This window comes from Vombatus ursinus, unplaced genomic scaffold (assembly GCF_900497805.2).
Source record: "Vombatus ursinus unplaced genomic scaffold, bare-nosed wombat genome assembly UNPS02014781.1, whole genome shotgun sequence".
Lineage (NCBI taxonomy): Eukaryota > Metazoa > Chordata > Mammalia > Diprotodontia > Vombatidae > Vombatus > Vombatus ursinus.
Genome location: NW_020954559.1, coordinates 23,973,617 through 23,994,434, shown reverse-complemented (window position 1 = coordinate 23,994,434; position 20,818 = coordinate 23,973,617). Strand labels below are relative to the sequence as shown.

General features: G+C 35.2%; 1 protein-coding gene across 1 annotated transcript in view; it reads left to right on the top strand.

Annotated features, from left to right (window-relative positions):
- The window catches only part of LOC114046305 (sodium/hydrogen exchanger 2), a 113,723-nt gene that overhangs the window by 48,534 nt on the left and 44,371 nt on the right, over positions 1 to 20,818 (top strand). Inside the window, exon 4 of the mRNA XM_027866606.1 lies at positions 12,507 to 12,724. Coding sequence (XP_027722407.1) covers positions 12,507 to 12,724 — 218 coding nt within the window. The remainder of the gene's footprint in view (positions 1 to 12,506; positions 12,725 to 20,818) is intronic.

Below are 20,818 nucleotides of genomic sequence, written 5' to 3'. Positions count from 1 at the left end.
CACAATGAAGCATCAGAGTAAAACTTTTGTGGGGAAAGACTTTTTGTGTATAGTCAGTCAATAATTACTTAATTGTTGGTCTTCTCAATGTGTGATCTTTGTGTAATGACTAGGATCATACATTTAGATCCAAAAGGAACCTTAGAGGTCATCTAGTTTTCTCCTTTCATTTTATAGATGAAACTGAGGCATAGAGAGTTAAAGTGACTTGCCTGAGGTCACTTATATAGTAAATGTTGGTTTTGAACAGAATCCAAATTCAGTACTCTTTGCATTATATCACCCACACTCCTCAGTGAGTAGATCCAATACTGCCTCTCTAGGTAGATATGTTAGTTTCCAGTGTGTAGATACAGAACCATTTGTGAGCAAATATGTTATTGAAGGAAGTGAATCACATCTTATTGAAATTCTTGGCATAAATGAAACCAAAGGCATTTAAAAAAAAGAAAAAAAAACTTCAGTTAAATAGAAAGATGGTTCTCAGGTTCCCCTTGGAGAGGTAAATAAAGGAGTCAGAGGAGTTGGTTTGATTGTGCACCCAAAGGAAATAAGAAACATCATTTCATGGAACACTTGATCGTCTTGCCTTGCTGTGCTCATGAAAAAACATAAACAAACAGAAACTGCATTTTCTGCCAATTTCTGCTACAGAGGATAAAGAAGTGAAGAAATTCTATGAAGTGCACATAACTTGATACTTAGTGACTTTAATGTGAAGATATACGGAGAGGTCAATGAAAATTGTGTTGGAAAATAAAATTTGGTACTCAGAACTTAAATTAATCAAAGTATTTGTAAACTGACTGGTAAACTACACAGAAGCTTCACACCACCTGCTTAACCCTAAATATTTTTGTCAAAAAGAGAGTCAGGAAGCACCATATATAGTAAGCACATAATAGCAGAAAATTAATGTTACTTTAACAAATGGGAAAACTTCTGATGTTCATTTCAGAAGCAGACTAGAGGAGAGGAGCCAAACAGGAGGTGCCTTTAGTGTAGTCCTCACAGTGTCAGGACTATGGGAAAGAGATGAAATCAGTAATAGTTGATGGTACCATTATTCTAAAAAGTATTAAAGGAAGTCAGATTAGGAAAAGATGACTGTATCTTTGGCTTAGGTTTGCTTGTTGCTAATAGGTAATTGAGCAAGGGCGAGTCGCCTCAGAGTAACAGTGAGTAGAATGTGTTCTGGGTAGAGAGCTGTTGAGTCTGGGAGTTAGGGTGTATTTCTGGTTCCCATTGTTTTTCATATCTTTCAATTTATGTCTCTCTTGTGCTATGTTACAATGTCACTGGTGTCTGTGATCTAACAAAAAGTGACTTTAACTTGATAGACCCATGTTATGTTAAAACCCAAAGGATTGGTATTGATTTTTTTAAATTTATGAAACAAATAACCAAAATAATTTCCAGAGCAATGCCATTTGCATTTTTTGCTAATTAACCTGAAAAGAATTGAAAAGTGAAATTTACTTTCCATCACAATTGTGAACTTAATTTCATCTTTGATTTAAGATAATGGAAAGAAATGGTTTCACAAAATGGTGGCTCTTCTTACAGTAATGCTGCTTCACATTTGTATCATTTTCTAATCCACTTTTAGTCAATTGGCACAGCATCTTAGGAGTGCAGTAAACATGAAAATATCTTCTTTTTCTTGAAGAAAAGTGAAACAGAGAAGCTAAGTTGTTGCCCAAGGTCATACAACAAATTAAAGCAGAGTTAGGAAAAAACCACTGTATTACAGAATCTAACTCTGTGGCCAGACCACTGTATCTCATTTTAAAATGATTTTCACCTAATTGCCCTAACAACACTACAACTGTCTAGAAAAGCCAAAAGGGACATAGAGAAATGAAAGGTTTATCCAGATAATTGAATTAAAGCATCCCATTTCCCCCCAATTCTCTGGATACTACATGCAAAAGAATTTCACCTTTGAGGTTTTTGTTATTATTTTGTTTCTATTATTCAGATCATTACCTTATTTCTCCTTGGTTCAGATCCCATTTCTGACACACTACCTATGTGACCTTGGGCAAGTCACTTAACCTCAGGATCTTCATGTATAAAATGAGGCAATTAGATTAAATGACTTCTAAAATCTCTTCCATCTCTAGATCTATCTTTCTATGTTATATTCTCTGCTTTGTTTCCTGTGGTTTGCCCTTAGGTTTGCCATGCTGCATCATGTTGAGGGGAAAAGAATTTATCTACATCTAATTCTACTTTAAATTTAATGATTCATGAAAGCAGTTGCAAATTACTATGAGATTGTTTTCTCCTCAGGCAAAGGTTGGGTCCAAGCTCTTTGATCAAACACTTTCAATGTGAGCATATGCTTGACTCATCACAATTAAAGACTTGAGGGCTGGAGTGATGATACTTGAGTTAAACTAGAAGACACCTCATTTTATTCTAGTTATCTTTCACTATTCATTTATACCCTGGATATTAAAAAAAAAACCTCCTGAAAAGTATTTTCCTTCCTCTTGTTTACTACTTCAAAATTAACTGTGGTTTCACCTGTATGTGACTCCCTTTGTTTATGTAGAACAAAAACATTCCATGTCTTAGATTAATGAATCGATTTTGGGGGGAAACGATAGTCTTAATTTTTTGGCCAACAGTTTGGTGATGAATCTCTCTGAATTTGGCTAGACTAGTTCTTCAATAACAATCCATCCTCTGAGCCTGTGCTTGAAGCTTTTTTCTGTCTTTTTAAGACCTACCAGAGATTGTACTCTGCTGGAATGGCCTTTGGGAACTAAGAGTGACCTCCATTATATGATGAGGCATCAGGGGAGAAATGTAGTGAAAGGGTTTTTCCGGCCTTGTGACAAATTAAAAGAAATATTTGAATGCCAAAACTGATATGAAGTGGATAAAAGGCTGGGGGAAAGATTCTTCTTTTGAAAAAATCACTTCTTGTACAAAGGAATTAGTATTGCATTTGGAACTGAGGATCTTTTTGTTTTTTAAATCCTGGACCTGATGCTGCCTCTTTGACCTTGGGCAAATCACTCAAAGTCTCCTGGCCTCAGTTTCTTTACTGGTGAAATGAGGGGATTGGACTAGGTGACCTCTGTAGTTTCTTCCATTTCTCAATTGTTGTTGGTGTAGTAGATAAAGTGGAAGACTTGACTTCAGATTTTGCCTCAGAGACTTTCAATCCTGGGCAAGTCAGTTAACCTCTCTCAGCCTCAGTTTCCTCATTTTCATTGACTTTACTGGGTGGTTGTGAAACAAAGCACAAAGTGTTATTATCCTATGCTCTGTCTACCCACATATTTCTTTAAGATCTAGGGAAGATTTAAAAAAAAAAACCAAAAAGTGATAAGCAACAGAAAAAAAGGGGAGGATAGAAAGGTGGAGTCAGGTTGGTTTATGCCAACTTGAGAGAATGGGAGTGGAATTAAAGCTGACCAAGAGAAACAGGAAAACCACTGCTTTTTATTCTCTCTGTCAAGTGCCCTTTGATATGTATTCTTACAAAACTTTGCTGAGGACTGGAAATCTGCCCAAGGATGCCTTTGAATCCCAAAGGTCTGCAGGTTAGCAAAGTATTCAAATGTAAAACAGTTGAGTTTATAAGTATAATCTTTTTGCTAAATTGAGATTTGCAAAGAACTACTTGATACAAATGAAGTATTTTTTTTTAACTTTGTATCACTTTTACAGGGGAAAAACACCATAATATTTTTTTTTCCTCTCTCTTACTCTTCGGTTTTTTAGGTATATTTCAAAAGTTTCACATTCTAGTGAACAGTAGATACTATATAATCCTGTCCTTATGGACAGACTGATTTAGAAATGCACATAAGTTTTGGACTACAGAAATTACGTATGTTTCAAATTTGCTGTTTATAATTAGGTATTTTGGGGGTATACTAAATGTGTTGAACCTTAGAAAGATTGTTTTAAAAACAAAAATACTATCATAATAAATGCTACCACAATTTGGCTTCATTTCCTGGAATATACTTTAAAAGAAGCTTTGTAACAGTCAGCAGTAAAGTTGTAATTATTGTGCTTCCGCCTCAATCATTGTGGTTGCTTCTTAGGTGTGTCATTCCCAAGGAACTTTATGCTAGGGGCTACCAACAAGTGCTCAAGTTTATACACTTACCTGTGTATGTACATAGGTAGATATGTACACATATATGCTTACATATGTATATACCTTTAACATAAATTTAATGTAACTACATAGCAATATAATTGCCACTCACTTATCTGAATATAGCTTAACTACTTTTTAGATTATCTAGAATAATTTTTAAAAGACATCAAACTTACTGCTACCTAGCATGTTTCTGTGTAATCTCCCCTGCTCTTTAGCTCCATAAACTGGGCTCTGCTAAAGGAATGCCAATGCACTTTAATTTTAGCACAAGAAAAACATAATTAGGAAAATAAGTTTCTTGGAAGGAAAATTACAGGGAACACCAAAGCCCAAGATCCAGCTAAATGATGTGGCATTTAGTTGGTTCATCAAGATCTATCAGTTTAAGGTTGGGAGTGAAATTTGAGCTGAATTAGTGTGAATATCAATTTTGGTTTGTCTGTTGTATACCATTATCCATAACACTGTTTCTCTCACTATGGATATTTTAGGACTGACTTTAAAAAAAAATCATCTTTCTGCAATTCCTTTGACAGAGAAATATACTTGAGAAACTTGCATTTACATATTTTTTAACATTCAATTGTTTTCTTATTTTCTTTAATTTTCATTAATTTTTTGTTACATTTTAAGTTTCAAACTGTCTTCCTCCCTCCCTTCCTACCCTGCACTAGAGAAGGCCACCATTTGGTAGGTAGATCCATAGATCAATTGATCTATATGGATCTATGTAAAACCATACAATACATACTTCTGTTTATCAGTTCTTTCTCTGGAGGTGGATAGCATCTTCCTTCATAGGTCCTTTGTAGTTGATTTTAGTATTTATAATACTCAGAATAACTTAGTTGCTCAGTTATTCTTCAAACAACATTACTGTTACAGTGTGTAATTTTCTCTTGGTTCTGTTCATTTCACTCATCCTTATTTCATGCACATCTTTCCATGTTTTTCTAAAATTAACCTGCTCAGCTTTTCTTACAACATAGTAGTATTCCATTGTATTTACTCTTCAAATTTCAATTTATGAACCTTTTAAAATTTAACATTAAATTTAACATTGGTTCTTAGTAGTTAATGAAAGATTAGGAATGTATCAGAGCAAGAAAATCCTAATTCTGCCCTTAGTCTGCTTTAGAGCCTAGCAAGTGTCTTAACTTCATTGTGCCTCAATGACCTGATGACTAGAAGGACTAGAATTTAATAATACCTTGAAGGACCAAGCTATGTCACTTGATGCAGTGTATGTTTTATTCAGTAAGGCAAAGAAAAATAAAAGTAGTAGGAAGAAAAATTTTTAAAGCAAAATTATAATATTGTGAATTAGTTGATGTACTTAGAGTGATAGTAGATCATTTGGGTCATGTAACTAACAGATCTTTGCCTAAACATTTTCCTTAGTCCCCATTAAATCTCAAAAAAAAACCAACCTAACTAAAAGGAGAATTTTGTGCCAATTAGAACAATTTCAAAGGAATCCAAAGGACAAAAAATTGAGGGTGTCAACTAGGTAAAATTAATTAATTAATTAATGGTGGAAGTACAGATGGAGAGTGAACTGGGCTCAGAGTTTTAAAAAGCATGGAGAAGACTTTGGGAAAATTACAAAGCACCTTCAGATCTAGACTTTCTCATAACAGCAAGGCCCATCTTTTCAGTATTTCACTGATGTTACTCTGTGTTAGAAAGACCTGGAATACCATTGCCTGGGAAGAACGGAAGATGCTGCATGCAGACGACAATGGAGCAGGAGGGTTTGGGGAGCCTGCAACAAATAACCAGTGAAGTACTTTCAAAAGAACAAGACTAAACGATGTCATCAAAGAATTTCATGGAAGAAAGAGAAGATGAGCTGAACCCACAGTGACAGTGAGAAGTAACACCTGAGCAGTTAGAGTATTCTGCTGGCACCCTTCTGATGTTGGGTGAAAGTGAGGAAGACTTGTGGCATGTCATATAACCTCCCTGTGGTGAAGATTTGGGATCGTACGGATGAGAACCACGTAGAATGGGCAGATCTAAGTAGGTTGGAATTTGTATTATTGGAGGGAACTGCTGAATTGATGAGTTTAGAGATCCATTATGGGCATTTGAGAGTGTTTTGCTACTTGACCCAGACCTGAAAGGGGAAATTTTTTCAGATTTACACTGATTATATAATGCTGAATTTAAAAAATTTAATCATTTTGGTGAAGATTCACAAATAGTATTTTTATTTGCTGTGCTGATATATGCATGTAATATGCCTTTAAATTATCTGTGGGAATGAGAAACAGTAGATACCTGATGTCTACAATGATTTTTTACAAATTCTTTTTTAGCTATTAGCTTTAATTTCTGCTAATAAAATAGATGTTTGAGTTTAACCTTCCAATGCTTACCTATCCTCTATTGAATGAACTAAGGGGCCTTGATTTTATCAGAAGGCTAGATTGGGTGAGGAGGAAGGTAAGAATGAAGGAGAAGCAAAATATGAGAATAATTCACAAATTGAATAGCCTGTGAGTAATCTTTATAGATTTTTTTTCCTTCTTAAATGTGTTCTGTCTTGGTTCTTGCTTTTTCACCCTTTTTAAGAAAGTATTTTCTATGTCTTATTTATATTTTTTCCTATGTGTCATAGGGAAGCTTAATATAAAGAAGGACTTTTAAATAATTGGAGCTGTTTGGTAATGGTATGTGCTATTTTTGAGGTAATAAATTTCCTGTCACTGGGTATGGTGCTTAGGATGGATAATTACCTGTAAGTCAGTCAGCAGACATTTATTAAGTGCTTAATATGCACCAGGCATTGGAAACATGAAAAAGTAAACAAACAAACAAACAACTATGTTTCCTACCTTCAAGTGGTTCACATTTTAATGGGGGAGATAACTGCCAAAAATGTATATACAAGATATTTTGTTGTTCAGTCATTTCAGTTGTATCAGACTCTTAGTGATCTCATTTGGGGTTTTCTTGGCAAAGATACTGGAGTGGTTTGCCATTTTCTTCTCTAGCTCATTTTACAGATGAAGAGACTGAGGCAAACAGGGTAAAGTGACTTGCCCAGGATCATACAGTTAATAACTGTGTGAGGCCAGATTTGAACTCAGGAAAATGAGTTTTCCTGACTCAGGCCTAGCTGCTTCACATGCAGGATATCTCACAGTGTAAATGGAAGGTAGTATCAGAGGTATGGCATTAGTGTTAGAGTTGTAGGGGAGGATGAGAAAGACCACTGCAGAAGGTAGGATTGGAGATGAATCTTGGGGGAAGCCAGAGAGCAGAGGTGAAGAGGAGGGAACATTGCAAGGATAGGGGACAGCCAGGGAAAATGTTATGAATTGGAATGTCACGCAGGATTGCAAGTGGGTCAGTGTTGCTGGATTGTGGATGGACTTTAAAAGCCAAACAGATGATTATATTTGATCCTAGAGGTAACAGGGAGCCATTGGCGTTTATTGAATAAAGAGATGATGTGGTATGATCTGCACTTTAGGAATGACTTTGGAAACTGAGTGGAGGATGGATTGGAGTGGGAAGGGACTTGAGGCAAGGAGACCAACCAGGAGACCATCGCAATAGTCCAGGCATGAGCTTATGAGGAGCTATATGAGGTTGGCAGCCTGTTTGTTTGGGCAGAAGAGATACTGTAAAAGTAGAAATGAAAAGATTCAATAACAAATTAGATGTTTGAGATGAATGCTGGAGAGAGGGAGGAGTCAAAGATGACACTGAGGTTGTGAGCCCTGGGTGACTGAGATGGTGTTTCCTTTGGCCATAATAGGAAAGTTCTGAAGAGGATTTAGGAGGAAAGATTGTTTTGTTTTGAATATATTGAATATCTTTGAATATATATGAGATGTAAATGAGACATCTAGTTTGAGATATCCAGTAGGAAATCGGGGATGCCAAACTGGCAGTTGATTTAGAGGTTAGGGCTGCATATATAGATTTGAAAATCATCTACACTGAAATAATACTTGAACCTATGGAAGCTGGTAAGATCACCAAATAAGATAATATGGGGGGAGAAGAGATGCGGGCCCCAGGCAGACCCTTGAAGGAAACCCATGGTTGCTGGGGCACTATTTGAAAGAAGATCTAGCAAAGGAGATTGAAAAGGAAGAGTCCAGCAGGTGGGAGGAAAGCCAGGACAGAGCAATGTTGTGAAATCCAAGAGAGGAGAGAGTATCTAGGGGAGGAGCATGGTCAGAGATATTGCAGAGGGAACTGCAAATGGAGGCATTTGGTGAGAGACTGGACAACTTGGTCAACTCACCCTGTTCTATACTAGTGCCTTGGAATAAATCGAGTCACCTCATGTGAATGAATATTTATTCCACAGAATATTCACAGTTATATCCTAAATCACCAGCTTGGTTAATAATGAATAGAGATAAAACAAGATAATTATTCATTGTGAATGTTAATATGTGGCACCTCTTCGCTCAGTATTGGATTATGTTTAGATATTTTGCCAACCTATTTATGGAGGATATTCAGCTATTATTGTTGCTGGATTGTTGTGTTTCCCTACAAGTTAATACATACCTTTTCCAGACTACATAGACTCAAAATGGGGGTATATGTTGTTGTTGCTGTTGTTTCTTAAAGAATATTCTTTACTTATTCCATTCCCTATTCTGTGCAGCTCATGTTACAGAAAACTTTCCTGGTGTGGGTGTAGAAACTTGAGATTAAGCTATTTTTTTAGACTTCTAAATAGTGAATGTAAGTCATAAGGTGGATTAACTGCCACGTAGCCCCATAACTTCAGGCACATAACTGTGGAAATATACCTGCTTGAGAGTCATAGCCAGAAATCTTGCCTTGTGACATATAATCCCCCTTTGTCTTGTGTCCTTGTCCATCTGTATGAAGGGTACCATGTCATTTTTCACATTGATCGGCTTTCCATTCAGGCATAGATCTCAGAAGACTAAGCATTTATATAAGAAGCCTATTGCCATTCTCCCATATAAAGTTGTTAAAGAACTTGATGTTTGTTAGACTAAAGTTTTTAAACTATTTTTATTAAAGCAGTGTATGAGATAGAATGTTGAATTTGGAAATCTGAAAACCTGACTTGGAATCACACCTTACACATAGTGGGTAGAATATTGGGCCTAGTGTTAGAGAAACTTGAATTCAAATCTTGCCTCAGACATACTAGTTAGGTAACTTTGGGCAAGTCACTTAACCTCTGTTTTGTTTCAGTTTCTTCAAATATAAAATAAGGATAATTATAGCACTTACCTTCTGGGTTATTTTGACGGTCAAATGAGATATTTGTAAAGTACTTAGTACTGTGCTTGGCACATGGTGGGTGCTATGTAAATCCCCATCCCATCTTAACTACAGTGCCTTCCCTCTATTAATTATCTCCTATTTATTCTATTTATTGTCTATAGCTTGCCTTGTATATTTTTTTCTTGCATATTGTCTCCCCATTAGAGTGTAAGCTCCTTAAGGGCAGGGACTATCTTTGGCCTCTTTTTGTATGCCCAGTGCTTAGCACATTGCTTGTCACTTAGGAGACATTTAATTAATATTGATTGATTGATTGATTGCTATTATTATATTATTGTTTTACTCTGGAGAAATCACTTAACCTGTATGGCTTACTTGTTCCTTATGCAAAATAAGTTAATAATAGCACCTAACTCACAGTATTGGTGTGAGCATTGAGTAAAATTATGTCTGCTTTTCAAAACTTGAAGGGTTATACAAATTTCCATGTTGTTCCATGTTGTTCCATGGTGACTATTCCATAGATATTTTTTTTAATGGAGGTTGAAAGTACTAACAATTACAGGAACTATGTCTTAGTTTCTGCATCTGTATATTGAGAACATTAACATTGATTCTCGTCAATCTTATCTGTTTTTTAAATCAAATCCACATGGGGCAACCACTTGGTGGAGGAGGTAGGGAATGCAGTGTGGAGAGCAATAAGCCCTGGTTGGCCTGGGTGCCCTTCCAAAATGGAAGTTCTGGAAGGAGTGATGGGAGAGGGGCAAAATCTTTGCTTATATTGAGGACTTTGAATGAAGAAGCTCTTCGTTGGCCTGGTTTTGATGAAGAGGTGGAAGGAGTTTTCTCTTTTCTTTTGCTATCCCCTTTTTGTCCATGGGTAGATATTGGGGATTTCCTAATCCAGTCTGTTGCAGCAGTCTCTCTTACCTTCATTAAGTTTTTTTAAGCCAGAATTTGCATTTCTGGCTAAGTTGACAATATTATTATTGGCCTATCTCAGCTCTTTTTATAATCCTAAGCTTATCTCTTTATCATTTTGAGTTATAGTTTTATTTTCTATAAAATGGGGAAAGTAACACCAGGAGCAGCTACCTTTTACATTGAAACCTTACCAGCCATGTAAGGGTAAGCTGCTATTATTACTATAGCGTGGTTGCTAAAAAATTTGTCATATTTGTTGGTGCTACTTTGAACATTGTTAATGACTATTGATATGTTTCCAAGTCTTTTAATCCATTCCCTTATCTCTTTTCCATTCCCATCTCTTTTTAAGTTTTAATTGATATCTTGTGTTTTTCATCATCCACATTTCCCAGTACAACCTTCCTTTTTTCTTTCCCTTTCCCAGTGCGCCATTTCTTAAAACAAAGAATAAAAAAGGAGAGGGGGAAAGTTTTTCAGCAAAACTAACCAACAATTTGAAAAAGCCTAACATTATATTCATTGTTACATACCCACAGTCCTCCATCATTAAAAAGAAGGGTAAGGGTAGTGCCTTCTATGTTGTTTCTTCCTTAGGACTAAGCTCAGTCATTATAATTTCACAGCATTTAAATATGATTGTATAGTGGCTGTTGTTTCCATTGATACTGTTTTATTTTGTCTACTTCTTGTCTGTTTTCTGTTTCACCATTGCATTCTCTGCAACATCCAGGACAGTGCTTTTACCCATTGGTGTTAAAAATGTGGAACATTAGAGTTGAAAAAAAGACCATCCAGACTGGCCTCTTCTCTTATAGATGAGATAACTAAGGCTCAGTGAGGGTGAGGGAGGTAAAATTACCTGCCCAAGGTTATAGAACTTGAACATGAGCCTTTCGCTCTTAAAATCCCAATCCAGTGCTCTTCTTGCTACACCAAATTACTCTTCACTGAATTTAGTCAACTCGTGATATCAAGCAAAACACATGAACTTTGTATTCATTACTGTAGTTCTTTCTGGATAGGAGTAATTGCTCATTGTGGATGAATGGGTTGATGACTATTTGTTAGACTAAGTGCCTTTATATGGAGAATAAAAACAATATGTATACATTTGCTACATTAAAAAACACCACTTTCTAGGCAGAATGAAAAAAAAAAACCCATAAGAATTTGTGGCTTTAACCTAATAGGTCCTTAGTTGAAAGGTTATAAAATATTTTACACATTTAATGTATAAATGTTTTCTTATGCCTAGGATGGGCATTTCTGGAATCCAGGGGAAAAAATGCTTAGTAGAAGTCAAATCACCTGGACATCACTTAGAGATTAGGTCAGGAAGTCAGCGGGGAATATGGAAAGAATATAGGCTATCTTAATCTTGAAAATAAGCAGGAACACATTATCATTTACAGAATGTCTTATTGTTACTTTGCTTACCTATGAATCATTCACTTCTGTGTGGTTAATAGAATGAGTAAAATACATTGGAACCTCACTGTAATACCCTATAATGAAATTAATAATGGGTTATTTTCTTAACTTAGTAACTTATCTCTTTTGAACATGATCTAAGATGGATTGTATATCAAATTATGCTCTTTTGGAAGACTGTAGTGTGGTCATCTCATTCTACAAATTCATAGGCTGACTTAGAATGAAAGCATATTGAGATCAGGGACTGTTGCCTTTTTTTTTGTATCATTAATTCCTAACTCAATGTGTGGCACATAAGTTTTTAATAAATGCGTACTTGGTTACTTGCTTGGTTGATGAGGTAAGCTCATTTTTAACATATTGCTCTTGTAGTTTTAAAATCAAAGTACTACACAGGAAGGGGTGATAATTCTTATGAAAAATATAAATGTGCTACTTAAATACAAGGAGATTTGAATATGGGATTAGGGAACTCTGTTTGCTACATTCAGAATGTGAATCCAGAACAAACATTTTTCATAGTATAGCATAGAAAATCTTATTGTGAAGAAAGCCCATCTAAAATTTATTTGTTATATCACCGAGATAGCCTGTTAGGCATTGATGGTAGAAAGGTAGAACTGGATATACTTTTAATAAATGCTTGAGTGATTCATTTCTTGGTATTTTGAATGTGGACATGCTAATCAGAAATAAATGGTTGGATGACTTCTTGGCTATTATTATTTTCATTACTATTACTGTTTTCAAACTTAAGGTTCATTTCCTCTTTCAGGATCACAGCTTGTGCTATGACCATGAATAAATACGTGGAAGAAAATGTATCTCAAAAATCCTATACAACCATCAAGTATTTCATGAAGATGCTGAGCAGTGTCAGTGAGACCTTGATATTTATCTTCATGGGAATGTCGACAGTTGGAAAAAACCATGAGTGGAACTGGGCCTTTGTTTGCTTCACTCTGACCTTCTGCCTGATCTGGCGTGCCCTAGGTAATGAGTTCTTCATAGTCTAGATGATGCTACTGAATCGTATACCAGGAAAAAATTTTTTTTTTAAATTTTCATTGTAGAAAAGGAAATTTGAACAATATTTAGTGACTGAAAAAATGAGAGTAGGAAAGTGATATCTTCATGAATCCTAGCTTAAAAGAAATTGAAATGTCCTATTAATTTACTGGGGCAGCTAGGTGGCACAGTGGATAGAGTGCTGGGCCTGGAGTCAGGAAGACTCATCTTCCTGAGTTCAAATTCAGCCTCAGATACTTCCTAACTGTGTGACTCTGGGCAAGTACTTAACCCTGTTTGCCTCAGTTTCCTGGATTATAAAATGAGCTGGCGAAGGAAATGGTGAACCACTCTAGTATGTTTACCAAGAAAACCCCCAAGTTGGAGTCAGGAAGAATTGGATGCCACTGAAAACGACTGAACAACAACAACAAATTAATTTATTAATGAACTCTTAAAGCCTCTGCCAAATTCTTAAATCCAATATCTCATCATGGACTGGAGGAGCTGCTGGCTTCTTAAAGAATATTCCAGTAGAGTTAAAGTTCGGCAAAGATTCCTCAAGGTGTAGAGCAACTGAATATGATCTCAGGGATAACTGATATGTCTGTTATCTTAAGGGTTTCATCCTGCAAAGAGGCTCCTCAACGGAAGGCAATCACTAGTTGACAGACTTATTTTGACTTCAGCAATTGATAGTAGTAGCTGCTAACTAAGGTTTAGAGGCTCATAGATCTAGAACTGGAAGGTGTCTCAAAGGTCATCTAGTCCAAGTCCCCCACATTGTACAGAGAAGGAAACTGAGGCCCAGGGAAGTTATGAGTTGCCTGAAGTCACATAGACAAGGAAGCATTAGATGTAGGATTTGAATTCAGGCCTTCTGATTCCTAACACCTTATGCTCTCCACTCCACTCCTTCTTGAATCATTTTCTGTCCAGGGGTTGCTTAACTTAATTGGTATAAGAAGCACCACAACAATGAAATCAAAGATCTTTGAAGTACTGAAGAATTAAACTCTATAAATTTAGGTCCTTGATCTTCACAAAGTATGGTTAATGTGATGGGGATGCACTGTATTTGTTGATTGACCCAGAGATTAGTGCTCTACTATCATTTAACCAGTTAATATTGATTAGCTTTTACAAAGGAACATTTACTGAAATAATATTTATTGCAGGGCAGCCAGGTGGCACAGTGGATAGAATGCTTCAAATCAGGAACATTCATTTTCCTGAGCTTAAATTTGGCATCAAACACTTACTAGCTGTGTGACCCTGGGCAAGTCACTTCATACTGTTTTACTCAGTTTCCTCATCTGTAAAATGAGCTGGAGAAGGAAATGGCAAACCACTCCAGTATCTTTGCCAAGAAAACCCCAAATGGGGTCATAAAGAGTCAGACACAACTGAAACAACTGAACAACAGAAATTTACTGAGAAGATCTAGCAAGACTTGAAGTACAAAAAACACATCTCCTCTCCAAAATGAGTTTGGGGAGGGTATATTTTGCCCTGAAAGAATGGGCTGAAACTGAAAGCATATGCCACAAAGCATTCATCCCTGACACATTCATTTTCTAAAGCAGCACAGAAAGTGTGTAAGTTGGCCTGTGACTGCAGCAGGACATAACTATGTGTCAGTCTGCTACTGGGCTGGGTCAAGCAGATCAGTCCTCAGGGCTGTGTGGAGCTTCACTTAGCTTAGCTGCTAGTGAACTTTGTTGTGGACTCTAGTTTCTGATCCTTTTGAGATCACACAATGTAGTTCTGTTTCTGATTTTCCTTTACTTTGTTGTTCAATTGTTCAGTCATGTCTGACTCTAGACCTTACAGTCCATGGGGTTTTCTTGTGATTTGCCATTTCCTTTTCTAGTCTATTAATGCAAATAGAAGTTAATGGACTTACCCAAAGTCACACAGCTAGTAAGTGTGAACAGGCAAGAATAGTCACAACAAGGTCATTGGTGCTGGTACCACCTTTGTCAGCAGTAAGAGGGTTATGTGCTTTTGGTTTCATTAGAATTGGAGCTCCTTGAAAGCATGATCTGTCTTTTTTTTTTCTATTTGCATCTATAGTGGTTAACACAGTGCTTTGCACTTCATAATGTAAAATGCTCTTTTTATTTTATTGACTAATTCATTTATTCATTCATATCCTTTAAGCCACCTATATATTGAGGAATGGTTTTTGGTCTTATACGTCCCTATTAGTTGCCTGTAAATTGTGAACAGGAGACCCTTATCAGAGATAAATATTAGATGCAAAGATTTTTTTAGTAGACCACTTCTTCTTATCCTCCTTGCATTAATTTTGTTCATAAAAATCAATTTAATATAACGCAAATCCTTTATTTTGTCATTTTTAATAATCCTTATCATTTGTTTCATTAACAATTCAGTCCCTACGTATAACTATGAAGAGTATATGATGTGTCATGCTTCTAATTTTTTATGGTATGATCTTTAATATTTGGGTAACCTATCCATTTGGAATTTATTCTATTAAATAGTATCTGATGTTGGTCTAAACTTAATTTCTGTCAGAATACTTTCCAGATTTCCTATTTATTATTGTCAAATAGGGTGTGCTTTCCCAGGTAATTTTTGCTTTTGAGTTTATTGAAAACTGGGTTAATTTCAGTTATTTCTGATGTTTTTTGTGTATAATCTGTTCTAGTGAACTACTTTTCTATTTTTAACTGGTATAAATTATTTTGATGGTTCTTGCTTTATAATATAGTTTAAGGTCAAACTATTTCCTGCCTTTTTCATCATTTTCCATAATATTCTAGGTATTTTGTTCCACCAATGAATTTTGTTATTATTTTGTATAGCTCTATAAAGTATCCCTTTGGTAGTTTGTTTGATATAGCTTTTAGACAGTAACTTAATGTCCATAGTATTATACTTAACTTAACTTTCTTAAGTTTCTGGTGTTTGGGATCCTTGCAAGTTGAATATTCTGCTTATGCCTAGGGCTTGGGGTCTGGTTTCTTTCTTTCTGTCTGTTCATTGATCAGCATTCTTAAGTCTTTTGAAATTGTGTTATATTATAATATTGTTGTCTTTGTATAAATTGTTTTCCTGGTTTTGTTCATTCTGCTATGCATTAGTTCATATGCCCCAGGATTCTCTACAGCCATCTTTGATCATTTTTTACACAGTAATAATATTTTATTGCATTGATATGCCACAATTTATTCAGTCATTCTACAATTGTCTAAGAGGCAATATAAGGCACTCCCTAGATCCTAGTTCTTTGCTTTTGTTTTTTCCATTTTTAATTCTGTCTTTAGGATCAAGCTTGTTTTGCTCGTGATTACTACTTCCTTAGTATTATATTCCCTATTAACACTTGTCCCCATCCTCAATGTTTTTCTTGTTGAGCTTGATATATTCCTATACATAACTCCATGTGTATGCATGTGCCTGTGTGTGTGTGTGTGTGTGTGTGTGTGTGTGTGTATTTAGATAAAACTGAGGATCATCTGATAACCACCTCCAATCCTTTCCTCTGTGTTGTATACTCTTATTCTTACATACCTGATTAGGAAAAAAAGCAAGTTATACTCCCTTGTTCCTTGATTTTACAGTAGTGTATTATTTTTACCCTCCCTTCTTTTTCTTCTTTTCAGACCCTCAGAACAGAACCAATCTAAGCCTAAACAGAGCCACTGATTTTCTTTAAGTCCCTCAATATCCTTTGAAGACATTATGATTCTGAAGGAACACTTCTCTCTGTGTTAGAATATTAACACTAGATCATCAACATCAGATACTATTTAATAGAATAAATTCAAAAATTCAAAATGGATAGGTTACCCAAAGATCATACTGTAAAAAATTAGAAGCATAACACAATCATCATTGCGCTTGCTCAAAAAAGTATACCTTTCTGGGTTTTTCTTAACTCTTCTGTTTCTGTTTTAAAAGTTTCTACTCAGCTCTGTACTTTTCATCAGAAATGCTTAAGTCTATTTCACCAAAGGTCCATTTGTTCCCCAATAGAATGATATTCCCCTCCTCAGGATGAATTATTCTCGGTTGTAAGTCTCTATTTTTTTTTGCTTTTTAGAATATTACATCCCAAGATCTCTTCTTATTTGTGGTAGAAGCTGCCAGATCTTGACTGTAACTCCTTGGTATTTGAACTTCTACTTTCTTAACATGGGAACTTTGGTTTTGGCTATGACATTCCTGAATTTTTCCTTTTGGGATTCCTTTTAGGAGGTGATTGTAAATTCTTTCTCTTTGTACTTTGCTCTCGATTCTAAAAAGATCTAGGAAGTTTTCATTTATGATTTCTTGAAATATTGTATTCAGGATTTTTTAATCATTATTTTTGGGGTATCAAGTGATTTTTAAATGATCTCTCCTTGACTTGTTTTCCAGGTCATGAGTTATTGTTGTTGATATCAGATCTTACATTTTTCTACTATTTTTTTGTTCTTTTGATTTTGTTCTAATATTTCTTGCTGTCATATCTACTAGTCATTCATTTCTATTCTATTCTAGTTTTCAGGGATTCCATTTTTGGATAAGGTTTATAACTTTATCTTTTATATTATATATTCTCTTTCCAATTCTTTCTTCCAAAGATTTTATTTTTTAATCTCTTGCTTCATTTCTTCTATGTATTTATGTAATCTTTGTGGAAAATCCATTTTTTCCTTTGTGGTTTTTCTTCCAGTTGTTATGAAGTCACTGTCTTCTTATGGGGAATTTGGAGGGGATATTTCTAGGTTTGTAATAGTTTTTTTATACCAGTCAGTGTTTTCTTTGATTTATTCATCTATCCTGCTTTAGTTGCTGAATTGGAGCTTCATGCCTGAGCCTAACTCTGTCCCTGACTTCACTTTTTGTTATGATGGTTGACTGTCTTTGGCCCACCCTAGATCTCCTGGGTTCCTATAATGACCTCTACCTTCCAAGATTAAGCCCTGCTAGAGCTTTGAGGTTCAGCGGCTGGATCATTAAATCCTTCTCGGGCATCTAAGGATAGAGTTTTAGGAACCTCAGAGTCCTTGGGTCTGGGGTACACTGCCATGAACAGTGGCACTGCCCATTGTGGCTGCATAAAGCTTCCAAGCTTCCCACCCTGGGGCTATCTGACCATACTGGAACATTCTCACTGGAACTCTCTGCTCTTGGTGCTACTGCGTATAGTGCTTTGGACACTACATAGCCCTTCTCTAGTCAAGCTGGTATGCTACCCAGCATTGGCACTAACTTTGCTTGTAGACTTCCTTTCCTATTGCCCTCAGGCTTCTGACTAATCTCTTATGCAGTTCTGGGGTGGAAGAAACAACTTACTTTAGTTTTTCATTGGATTTTTAAATTACTATTTGGTTCATAGTTTTGCTGAAGTAAGCATATGGGAACTGAGTGGTCTGTCTCCATTCAAGCAACCAGTGTCAGGTGGAGGCATTTCTAAAAGAATTATTTCAACTATATAGTAAACATATGACTAACTAAATATTCTTTTTGACTATATTCAAATTAATTCATTTCGATACAGAAATATTATAATTTTTCAGTAAATGCCCCTTTATTTCAATAGTTTTATCCATTCATTCCCATTCACTTTTCTTCTTATATGGCAAGAGTGTAAATTCCCTTTTCTGTGTTTTGTTTTTATGATTTCGCATTATTTCTTAAAGATCTTTCCATATGTTTTTACATTCATAATACTTCAAACATAGTAGTCCAGTACATTTGTACTATAATATATTTAATTTATTCTTGGATTGCCATTTAAACACCTTCCTTTTTTTAAATACAAATAATGTTGCTATGAAAATGTTGGAACAAATATACCTTCATGTTCATTTTTCTAACACTCAGGAGATTATCACAAAAATGGAATTATTGGGGCGAAAGTGTGATTATTCATGTACTTTTTAGTGTACATTAAAAAAATCATCTCAGAAACTATTCTGCAAGTTTGTGATTCCATCATCAGTGAATAATAAGCTTCTTTTACCACAATGCCACTAAAATTGTTTTATTTTTTAAGATATATTTTGCCAATTTTATGGGTATATGGTTATTACATTGTTCAAAATTATCCACTATCCCATACTGTTTTAATTTCTCTCTTACTATTTTTTGAGATTGAGATTTAGCATATTTTAAAGTGAATATCAACAATTTGTGTTACCTTTTTTGAGAACTGATTTTCATGTACTTTGGCTATTTATCCATCATGCACTTAGAGTCTTCTTTATAAAATTTCAGTGAGCCATATTTATATTTATATATGAATCAAAATTCATCTTTAATATTAATTAGTTTTTTGTTGTAGAGAAATTAAAAAAAATATTTAAATACATCTCTTCTGTTTCTAATAGTTCAGTTACCTCTCCTCCCCAATTTAAAGTATCCCATTTTCTTCTCTATTTTTATATTTCTTTTATGTTCAATTTAATTTAATAAACACTTTTTAAATAACTGCCTTGTGCCAACACTGGTTCTGAGTGCTAGGGGTAGAAAGACAAAACAAAATTGTCCCTTCCACAAAGGATTTTAAGGTTTTAGTAGAGGTGCCAGAGAAACATCCAGTAGAAATTCACTGAGGTAGAAGATATGAGAACTGAAGCTAAATACATTTTCTGCTAAATTGACCACTAGTTTCCCAAGAGTATTTGTTAAATAATTTGTCCTTTTCCACTTTTTTTCTATAAGTTTATTAAACATACTAGTGTATCTATTAAATTGCATTGACTTGTTTCTTTATCCTTTGCCCACTACCAGATAGGTTTGGTGTTTTATTCTAAAATGTTTTAAAGTCTGAGAGAGCAAGGCTATCTTCAATGATTATTTTGTTGTTTAGTTCACCCTTTGATATTTTTGCCTGTTTGTTTTCTCATCTGTAAAAACTGGGTTTTAAATCTATGATCTTATGATTAATACAAATTTTATTATGTTTTTATCCATTTCTATAAATAAATTTCTTAGTATTTTGATTGGATTTCCAACAATTATATAAATCAGTATAGAAAATTTTGCCATTTTCATCATATTAATTTGGCTTACCGTGATGTTGAGCTGCTAGATGGAACAGTGAATCAAGAGCCAGGGCTGGAGTCAGGAAAATTTGAATTCAAATCTGAACCTGAACAAGTCACTCACCTTGTTTGCTTCAGTTTCCTCATCTGTAAAATGAGCTGGAGAAGGAAATGGCAAATCACTCCAGTATCTTTGCCAAGAAAACTAAAAGGAGTCAGTCACAAAGAGTTGGACGTGACTGAAACAATTGAATAACAACAACATCCATGATCAAGAAATGTTCTTCCAATTATTCATGTCTTCCTTTATTGCAGTGATTATTAGTCATTGTAATTTCCTGTGTATTTCTAGGTAGGTTAATTTCTAAATATTTTGTGGTTTTGTACACAATTAGATTTTTGACCTTTTACATTATGGATCTTCGCTAAATAGTGTAGGAATTTGTATTTTATATTACTCCATTTGAAATGAAAACTAAGAGGAGAGATTGCTACAATTGTATTTTGATTGATTTTGTGATTATCCTTACTAAAATGAAAATGTGTCTTCTCTATGAGATAAAAATTTTTAACTAAGAGATCTGTTAAAGGAAAATCTCGTGGCTTTATTCTCATTGTTATTTTTGTTAGTTGTTCACTACCTATGTTGCAGGAATGGCATTTGGAGGACTCATGCCAGTACATGGTTCTGACCAGATACCATAGAACACTACCAGTTAGCTGGGACAATGTAGTTGTAGGTGTAACATTATAAATAACTATCAAGAGTTTTCCTTCACTGGCAGTTATTATCTCAGGAGAACTGACCCTTTGGCTTGCTCTACCATAAACTGACTTACTCTCAAAAATACTAACTGTATGGTATGTAGGCAGCCCTGGCAGTTCTCTTCTCATTAAGTGACTCTTCCTTTGTCTTCTCTCTGGAGGTAGAGTTATGGGGTACTGGATTCAGTTAGGGTTGTTATCTTAGTGATATCTGGGACCACATAGCTAGTGAGTTTCTGAGAAGGATTTGAATTCAGAGTCTTTCTGACTCCAGGCCTAGCACTCTGTCTACCGTGACAATTGTTGT